Source organism: Dunckerocampus dactyliophorus, chromosome 17, assembly GCF_027744805.1.
Source record: "Dunckerocampus dactyliophorus isolate RoL2022-P2 chromosome 17, RoL_Ddac_1.1, whole genome shotgun sequence".
NCBI classification, from domain to species: Eukaryota; Metazoa; Chordata; class Actinopteri; order Syngnathiformes; family Syngnathidae; genus Dunckerocampus; species Dunckerocampus dactyliophorus.
This window is the reverse complement of record NC_072835.1, coordinates 18,782,430-18,792,576: the sequence shown is the minus strand read 5'-3', so window position 1 is coordinate 18,792,576 and position 10,147 is coordinate 18,782,430. Positions and strand designations below refer to the sequence as shown.

Here is a 10,147-nt window from a genome sequence, read left to right as displayed (position 1 = left end):
GAGTCGTCAATGACAGGCACAGTTGAGAAAGCAACTGATGAAATACAAACCAAATGCGTGATCAGGAGAGAGACGGGGAGACAAATCAGCAGGGGGCGGTGCTTTGCCGCAATTCACCTCTTATGGAAAGTACAATAAATGTCAAACAGATGCTGTGGTTCATTCGCAGGTTGTTAACAACACAGCGGGTTGGAATCATATACACTTAAACTTAGAAATATGTGCTATTACGGCTGGAAGGAAACTGAGATGAGTGTAATACCGACCAAGTATGAATAATTGAATACAATATAACACTATTGATACTAAAAGAATAAGGTACCAAAGGCATGAGCACAAAGACCTAAGTAAGAATCAAATCAAACTAATAACTATGTGAAGTACATTGAGAAGCAGAGTTCTGATAAGAAAATAAATATTAATTTTGCAAAAATGGTACGTGCGTATGTAATGTAATGCCAGGACCATTCTCATTGTAATTTGTAATTTCATAATCTGTGAAAAAAAACAACACTTTCCTCTGAACTTTACAGAGGAAAAAAAAAACAAATCTGAGATTTTGAAAAAAAAAAAAAGTTGTAAATTAACGACAAAAAAAGTTGAAATATTACCTTTGCCTAAGGCCAAAAGTCCCCCCTTTTCATAGCTGTCTCAGGTAATTCAAATAATCTGAGATTTTGAGAATAAAGTCGTAAATTAATGACAACAAAGTGGTAAATGTACGAGAAAAACTTTTCATATTATAAGAATAAAGTCCTACAATTTAAAAAAAAACTTCTAACTTTATGTTACAGGCATTGCCTGAGACAGCTATGAACTTTCTTAAGTTCAGAAAAAGTCAATTGGAGAGGTTAACTAGCTATCTCGGTAGCCTGTTATGCTAGCGGCGACCGTCTCTGTAGTGATCCCGTAGCATGCACAATGTGGTATAAACAAAGAATAATAGGAGTGTAAAGGTGACTATAGGGGTGTTATTCCATGTCTACAGGGCTCTAATAATGTTAAAAACCATATTTAGAAAGTCATAAACACGTTTTCTATGCTGTAACTACCACAATATTGCGTTTATTAATATTGAATCCTACTTTGCGGAAATTCACTTATCGTGGTCGGGTCAGGGGCCAATTAACTGCGATAAACGAGGGATGAGTGTATGCATATTCTTGTAAAATTACTTTTTTGCTTGTAATGTTACTTTTCCTATTTTTTACAGTACTACTTTTATTCCCGTAACATTAAAACTTGTTTTCCTCTTAATTTTAACTACTTTTTTTTGGCAGCGTGGCTCTAATACTCTTTTGTGGAAAATAGACATGTACGAGGGGAGAATAAACGAGCCAACAAGCACATTGAGGTTTGGAGGAGTGATGTTTAATGGGATCGGGATTGTCTTAGTGGGAGGTTAAATATTTAATGGGATTAGGGGACAAAAAAAGTACAAGCACTCCTACTCTCACACAGAAAAAAACTTTAGAGATATATGGCAGAGAAAAAAAAACATTTTACAGAGGGTCATTACTTGTGACAAATGACAGCTTTTTTTCCCAAGGTTGTCCAAAGGGCTTGCGTATTTTATCTGTGCGAACACAGCGTTCTCTGCTCCGGACAAAGACCATTTTTTTTCTTTTTTAGATGAGGAAATTCTCCTTTCGTTGTATCATCTGGCCGATGTCTTTCCTCTGATTATTCTTCAGAGGCTAAAGTGACCTCAGTCTGACTCATTGGCTCGCGTCCATCCATACAACAACCCCCCCACCCCCCTTCCCCTCCGTTTAAGGGCTCTACAACATGCAGAAGTAACTGCTGGCTATAGCCACACAAACACACACACACGCACACACACGCGCACACACATAGTGATAAACACAGAAGCAAACAGGCGAGGTACTATGGTTGTGATGAAGGGGAGGACGTGACCTTACTGGCCAACACGTCAGCGATAGGGAGGGGGGCGGGGGTTAGCCTTGGGCTTATGTCACAGTGTGCTAGTTGTGGAAGAAGCCAAACGCTTTCCTATGTAGATGCTACAAAAAAAGAGAGAAAAGGGAAAAAAAATATTATTAATAAAGGATGTGCTAAACTCCTCCCCCAGAACACTAACTGGTCAATAATTGCTTAGCAACCGTATCCGGGTAGAATTGACGTGATTTAGTCGGGTTAGCGCAGGGGCGGGCAAACTACGGCCCGGGGGCCACATCCGGCCAGCCAAGCATTTGAATCCGGCCCGCCAGTTGCTTCCAAAGTGTTGAATTTCAACTTTTAACATACAAGCTGGCAACATGGCTTGCAAGTAGACCGAGCCAGTCAAGCTGAGATAACCTTTTGATGGCTTAAGTAGCTTTCCACATGCAGGGATCCAGACAACTACCTCACCCATGGTGCCAAACAAACACAAGTCAACAAATATGTGACACACAACTTAACCAACCCACCGCACTGTCTGGGAAGTAAAAAAGGGACGTTCACATGCTCTTTGATGGTCATCGTTTGATCGTTCACAGTTCATATTGTATTATTCATGTACATTCCAGGTGTGTTATTCATGAAAAAAAATATATCCGATTATTTGATGTGGTCTGATGTTTTAAGTGCTCCTGAAAAAAGGGACACAAGCACATGTAGCATATTGTATGACACTTTTACAGACAAACATTTCCAGGTTGACTTTTAGAATGATAAACTTAAACTAGCGTGCTTGTATCAAATATACAGCCCGGCCCCGGGCCAATGTTGTTAACTCAATGCGGCCCGCGAGTCAAAAAGTTTGCCCACCCCTCGGTTAGCGCAATCTTTCCGCACAATACCACTTTGTACCTTTGTGCCTTACAGTATATACAGTATTTCAAGAAAAAAATGCATTTGTGATATAGGTAAAAAAAAAAACAACTCATTATTAGTATGAACTTTGTTCTTTGCTGTTGTTTCCCATTTTCGCTGTTGTTTTTTCATTTTTCAAATATTTCAAGTATAATAAATAATCTTTGTAGATTTTCTTTTCCTAATAGTTTGACTTTAATGGAATAAGTTTTTCCCCAACCTAATTTCCCCAAAATTACTTTACTTTGTTTTGTTTGTTTCTCAGAAAATTACAACTTTTTAAAAAATTTGATTTTTTTCTTTAATATTTCAACTTTATGCTGCTAAAATGATATTCTTTTTCCTCAAAATATTACAAGTTTATTCTTGTAAAATTGTGACTTTTTTCATGTTAAAATACAACTTTTTTCTCGTAATATATTGACTTCATTCTTGTCAAATTTTCCATTTCTGCTGTTATTTTTTTTTACGAGTATTTCTGTTTTTTTTCTTGTACATAATTATGACTTTATTGTCATAATATTTTTTTACTTCCCATAATATTAGAACTTTTTCCACAACCTAATTTTCTAAAAATTACAACTTTATGACATTAATTTTTTTTTCTTTAACATTAAACTTTATGCTACTAAAATGATGTTATTTTCCCTCATAATAATAAGGATGTTGTTCTCATAAAATTAGGACTGTTTCTCTTAATAGTTTATATTTATATTTTTTATATATTTTTTATATTATTTATATTTTTTACGTGTGTGCCACTGTCATACCCGATGCCAAGCGTGAGGAGATGTGAAGCCAGCAGCGAGGGAACGAGGATGAGGAGCACGTCGGACGAGAAGATCCCCCTCTTCATCACCTCCGTCTTTCGGACGCTGAGAGAGCTTGGCTGCTTCGGGTGCTGAAACATGAACTCTCTACACACAGGAGGAGGAGCGTCACGGGGAAAGATGACGTCAAGCTAACAGAAGCAAACAGGCTTGTCCTGCAATACCTCTTTGATCCAATGGAGGCAGCAGTGAGTCACTATAAAGTAAGGTTGTTACGAAAGCGCGATGCTGTTCTAGGTAATGACGTCCGGAACGACCGGAATTGAACGGTGCCGATGCAAAAAAATACCTCTTGCTATCTGTTGCAAGACAGGAACACAATACTGGGTCACACTTTACAATACGGTACACAAAAATACAGTAGTTACTGAGGAACTAATGAAGAACTAATGAGGAACTAATGCAAAACTAGCGAGGAACTAATGACTGAGGCACATAAATTTGGACTAGTTACTGAGGAACTAATGAGGAACTAATGAGTAGAGTAGTTACCGAGGAACTAAGGCACATAAATTTAGGGTAGTTTCTGAGAACTAATGAAGAACTAATGAGTAACTAATGAGTAGTGGTTAGGGTTAGAGTTAGGTAGGTTGGTTCCTTATTAACTACTGTAATTTTGTGTACCTTATTGTAAAGTGTGACACAATACTGATATATGAAAAACAGAAAAATTTCAATATTTCATAATTATTCATTTAAAAAGCTTTGCATTTTAGTATAACTGTAAACATTTTGAGTCAATAATCATTTCCTATGAGTTTCGCAGATACTGACTTATACAGTCGTCCATCGCCACTTTGCATTTCAAATTTTGCGGCTTCAATCTATCACAGTTTTTCAAAATCGCTGTTTTGTAGTAAACTACAGCCTATTATTAGTAAAAAAAATATGCAATTTTAGTCAGATGTTTACATATTTGTGGTTAAGTTAAGCATTTTCAAGCATAAAATTTTTTTAATGAACAAAAACACAAATATAAGGCATTCAGAAGACGCATTCAAAGACGTAATATGTAGTATTCTACTCTGGTTACTCGGTGTCAGTAACGTTACATTGATGAGAAAATAGCCACCGCAAAAAACCTTTCAAATGTTTTTCTTACTTTGGTGGCATGTTTTCAGGCCTGCTGGACCAGTCCCACACCCAATCAGTGTCTGCTCTCCTGTCACTCTCCTCCTGTTTTACATCATGATCACATTATATTATCATAATAACACAAAATATTTCAACATTTTACATTGGAAAAGTCTCATTCAATACATTCATCTTTTCACGGTAATGCATAATACAGACGTATTGATATGATTATGCATAATATGTTGACATGTATTAACTACTACTGTATTTGATCATTCTTTTTAACAGCAGCGTACCTGTATGGTGATACAGTCACTGTCTGGATCACTGGGGGGTCTTGGGGAACCGGCCGACTGTGGGGTCACGACCTGCGTGGGACTACAGACAGTGAACAGACACTTTTACATTCCTTCAAGCAGACTTCAGTGCACCCACTCTACACTTCTGTTCAAACAATCAACCGTACAGAGGACGTTAACGACGTGTCGTTAGAAACAGACAGAAGCAACTGTGAAAAACAAAAACATGACACCCCCCCGCTCCGAAAAAAAGTTTGTCCTTACCTGTCTCGATTCCTCTCGCACTCCAGCTGCGCCTCCAGGAGGATCCTCTCTAGCTCCTCCTGCAGAGCGGAGGAGATGCTATCCTGCGGCCCTGACAGACTCTCCCTGCGGCTCACCGCTGCGATCAGCTCCTCCAGTTCCACCCAGGAGCCTCAACGGGGAAAAGAAGACTATTTTCAAAAATACATTACACAGTGAAACCCCGCTATTTATTTATTTATTTGACAAAAACACACATTTCAACATGTACTGTAGCTGCTTCACTCCCGTTACCGCAGTTTGAAGAGGATAAATATGATGCAAAATTACAAATGCCCATTGAAGATCAGTGTGGTGTTCCGCTTGCTTTGAGCACATTAGGTACACACGGGAGGTCATCAAACCAAATGCCTCCCCCACTCACGGTGCAACCAAAAATAACACAACAAGCAACATGTGAATCACACAATGTGCTGTAACTGTACCACAATCAAAATTAAGGCTGACACACTAATACACATACAAAACAATACTATTTTATACAAATTTATAACCCACAAGACATGCTGGGTAACTTCCTGTGGGGGAAGTGTTTGCGCGGGTTTCCCAGCATGCCTTGCGAGGAAAAAAACATGTATATTGGTGTGTAAGCAAACATGCAGGGATCCAATGTATTATCTTTGGAAAGGCAGAATCTTGGGTATAGCTCCTAGATTGGAGGTCATTATATTGTTAAAATAGTCCACTTAAAGTAGTAATGTTACAAGTATAAAGTTGTATTTAATTGGGAAAAATGCTCAAGAAATAAGGTAATAAATAGTTGTATTATAAATTGTTAAGATAAAGTCATATTTTGTGTCGAAAAAAGTTGCAATATGAGAAACAGAGCCTTATTTTAATAATATTACGAGATTAATGTGTTGAGGCATTGAGCAGACCACAAATACACCCAAAAGGCCAAAAGGGATGTAATTTAATTGCCGTGAAAATCTCCAGATTTCCCTGCGATTGTCTGGCAACCAGTCCAGTGTGTACCCCGCCTATGACCCAAAAGTCAGCTGGGATAGGCTCCAGCATACCCCTGCGATTCTTATTCTTGTAATATTTAATAGTTTTTATAGTACAAATATGACTTTACCTTAATGTTACAACTTCTTCCACATAAAATTACATCTTTATTGTTATTTATTACCTCCGCAAAGCGCAAACGCAGCGCGGACGGTATGTTTTTGCCCATGTTTATGTTTGTTTGTTTCTGTTCAAAATAACTTGAAAGGTTCTGAATGAATTTGGAAGAAATCTTCAGGGATTTCCAATAAATGTAGGATTATTATTTTGGTGTGAATCACAGTATGGGGGGAACTACGACGCTTGGCGGAGGTCTGCGCTCTCTGAGTGCTTTTCTATTTCGTACTATTACGACTTTTTAAGGAAACTTCCATAAATTAATTAGAGCTGTCAAGAATAACGCGTTAATGGCGGTAACTCATTTATTTCATTAATTACGTTTACATTTTTTGCGTAATTAACGCATGTGCACCAGAGCAAGCACGCCTCTCTGTTATGGCGGCAGACAGTGTTCTCCACCGTCCTCCAAAGTGTTGTGGAGCGTCGCCACACAGTCACAAAGAGTCTGACGCTCTGTTACAACGTCATTCTGAACAGCGGTACAATTCCAACACCATATAGTGTATGTATCTCCAACTCACACACGTCTCTAGTCCATTCATCCTGGGAACGACACTTTCTCATCGTCATTAGAAGAACGTGAGATGCATTCAGGGACACTCCAAACATCACAAAAATAAACAGGACGATAAAAAGAAAAAACATCAAGTGGATATTCTCATCACCCATTTTGTAACTCTTAAATGTACAATTTGCTACATTTAAGTATGCTGGAAAATACACTGAAAACAAGTACATTTACCTTAAATTACGTGATGTCTTTGAACGCAACTCCTCTTTTGCTCATAATAACACGGTTTAAAGTGTGATTCAAATGTTCTGTTACTGTTAAAGAGACAAATACATTTTTAGACTTGTGCGGTATCTTTTAGCTTGATTGACATATTCAGTTTATCTGGAGCTGTTAATACATACAAAAATATATAATCCTGTCCTGTCATTTATCTTTCTGTTCATTAAATACAGTAAAAATGGGCATATTTCTTTGTTGCTAATGGTGATTAATCATGATTAATTCATTTAAAAACTGATTAATCGGATGAACATTTTTTATCATTTGACAGCCCTAAAATGAATATGAAAAATTATGTTTTTCTTCTATTATTACAACTGTATTCCTTTTTTACGACTTGTTTCTTGAAATACTACCAATTCAGTTATTCTAAAACTACAACTGTTCTCATGTAAAACAACAATAAAAATCCATGTAAAAATATTGTACAATATTACTACGTCTAATATTTACTCACACAATTATGCTACTTTTGTAACATCACAGTGTTGTTGAATATTTGGATATTTTTACGACTTTATACTTGCAGTATTATAGCTGGGTGAGCGCTTTCAATGAATTCTGACAAGACATCAACAAAGCACATGAATGAATGAATGGATACAAAAGGTTCATTGGGTTCACGGACGGCCAAAGGTTTACACACACACACACACACACACATACACACACAGGCTTGTGGTGGTGTGCATGCTTGTGCACAGCTAAACAGTAAGTGGGACTGACAACATGCATGCTTATGTAAGATCTTATTTCTGTTAGAGATTAGCCATTCACGCTCTCACGTCCTCCCCTTGTTTCTGCACAACATTTACAACGCCATCATCAGCCAATCACAGTGTCTCCCCCCATCTGATGTGTCTATAATCTCCCACTTTATAAACACTCATGTATGGTGTTGTGTGTGGTGGAGGGGGTGTTGAGACATGACTGAGCACAGAGAGAGAAGTGGAGGGAGGGGAATGTGTGCCATTGCCCTAGTTTTTTTTTTTTTTTGGTCCCTACAGAGAAGATTTATGACATAACCACTTTGCTGATCTATCTGCCGCCATTCTTCTGCAGCATTGAATCAGTTCCCATGGTGCAATGCTGATGTTGTTGTTGTGCACCATCAGCCTTACATAACAGGGGCTAAAAACCACAACAACAGGTTCACTTTTTTTTTCTTTTCTTAGGCTAATAATTGGCTGGCGGCCTCCTGGTTTTGGATACTCGCCTGCAAGTCCGCTCTCCAGTGTGCGAGCAAGCTATAAGCGTCAGGAAATCTCTGCGGCTTAATTGGCTTACAGAGATACACGCAGGTGAGTCAGGGAATCCGTTTCCACAATGACAGTGTCAGTGACAAAATGAAACAATAACACAAATACAGTAAGTGTGGTCATCTTATTTGTAGTACATCAATGTAGATTGTGCATAACACCACACTAAGCTCATTAAATGGGGTCATTGTTTACTTTAGGGCTAGAATACAGCATGAGTATGCACACTAAAACTGTAAGCATCACCACGTGTCAATGCTGTATACATTAATGTACAGCATATGTCTTAAATAATAAAAAGACATCACTCACCGTAGAGGCCGTCCTCTGGTGTCTGCGAGCTGGACATACTGGCTGAGGTGGGGGGGCTTGGAGGTGCACACCGTGGCCGCTGAAGAAGGCAGCGAGGAGTAACAAGTGCAAATGTCCTCAGGAGGATCTCCCTCAATCACTCCCCCTTTTGTTGTGGAAGCCTAAAAATAAAAATAAAGAAATAAATAAAGGCGCCAGTCCTTGTCGCTGCACTAATCCATGCTGCACCCCCGCCGTCACTCCCTCCCTAACCCTCGCCTCTTCCCTCCCCTCTGGCCACGTGTCTGTGAGGATGGAAGTAAACAAAATGAGCCAGGAGATCAGCTGCGCTACATAAAATACGATATGCAAAAGTCAATTACAGCTGGCATTTTAAAGTTAAAAGAGTGAACTGAATGAGCACAAGTTGTACATCCCAAACATCCCTGCCCAACAAAGATGATCTGTCTTAATAGCAAGAACAAGAATAATAATAATAGGAAGAAATAATACTCAAATTAATTACAATTATTATATTTTTAATACTATGAAATGTGTTAAATTAAAATAAAAGTTCATTAATTTCACTGAATAAATCTTTAATTGTATACGATTTTTTAAAACATTTTTATTATCCTATATTGTTTGACATTAATTCACACCATTTTTTTTTTACATCAACTGTTTACATAGAATTTCTCAAAAAATAACAGCATCCATGATGTTGCTATGGCAACCACATACCTCTCACCCCTGCCCCCTCTTTTTAAAGCAAGCTATCCTTTCAAGTGACCAGTTAGAATTAGCCTTAAACAGGTATTGCTATTTACAGTTGTACATTAAGTACAAATACATTTCAGATTTTTTTAATTAAACTGTATTTTTATTGTATTTTATTGCGCAGTTCCTAAAAAAAAAAATTCTACATGAAATATCAGTCATTAATCTCAAAAATCTCAATAAAAAATAACATTAAAAATATGATACTGGACTTTGTGCATTGACAGCAAAGCAATTTGTTGTATTTTACAAAAAAAGTTAACAAAAAAGTCGCTGTCCAAATTAAAGTTATACAATCTACAAAAGCAAAAATGTACAAATTGAGAAGCAAAGATAACCTAAGACACGAGTTTTCCAAGTGTGAGGCACCAGAGGACTTCAGGGGAGGTTCAGCAGCCTGAGAAAAATAAAGTAAGACTTATTTTCAAACCTGCTAAGCTTACCTCATGCACGTTTAAAGGGAAAACAAATGGACTGACGCAGTGAGAGGCTTGTTCAAAGCGTGTTCCTTGAAAACTGCATCACTTTGAAACATCACTCAGGGCTGTGAACTAGCAGAGAGAAAACAAA

General features: G+C 37.8%; 1 protein-coding gene across 1 annotated transcript; it reads right to left on the bottom strand.

Annotated features, from left to right (window-relative positions):
* Positions 1 to 1,349: 1,349 nt before the first annotated feature.
* On the bottom strand, positions 1,350 to 9,069 carry zgc:73226 (uncharacterized protein LOC402792 homolog). Its single transcript, XM_054756810.1, has 6 exons — positions 8,819 to 9,069; positions 5,288 to 5,438; positions 5,021 to 5,102; positions 4,750 to 4,823; positions 3,588 to 3,734; positions 1,350 to 2,024 (listed from the first exon to the last, which is right to left on the bottom strand). The coding sequence occupies exons 1-6, from the start codon at positions 8,853 to 8,855 to the stop codon at positions 1,976 to 1,978; spliced, it is 540 nt and encodes a 179-aa protein (XP_054612785.1). The 5' UTR covers positions 8,856 to 9,069; the 3' UTR covers positions 1,350 to 1,975.
* Between the last annotated feature and the right edge of the window lie 1,078 nt (positions 9,070 to 10,147).

Bases quoted from the DNA above. Each gene is read 5' to 3' on its own strand.
- zgc:73226 (XM_054756810.1), bottom strand. From the start codon at position 8,855: ATGTCCAGCTCGCAGACACCAGAGGACGGCCTCTACG. The intron at 4,824-5,020 runs GTACGCTGCTGT...GATGTAAAACAG, and splicing joins GTGACTGTATCACCATACAG to GAGGAGAGTGACAGGAGAGC. The intron at 2,025-3,587 runs GTATGACAGTGG...CTTTTTTTGTAG, and splicing joins CTCCTCACGCTTGGCATCGG to CATCTACATAGGAAAGCGTT.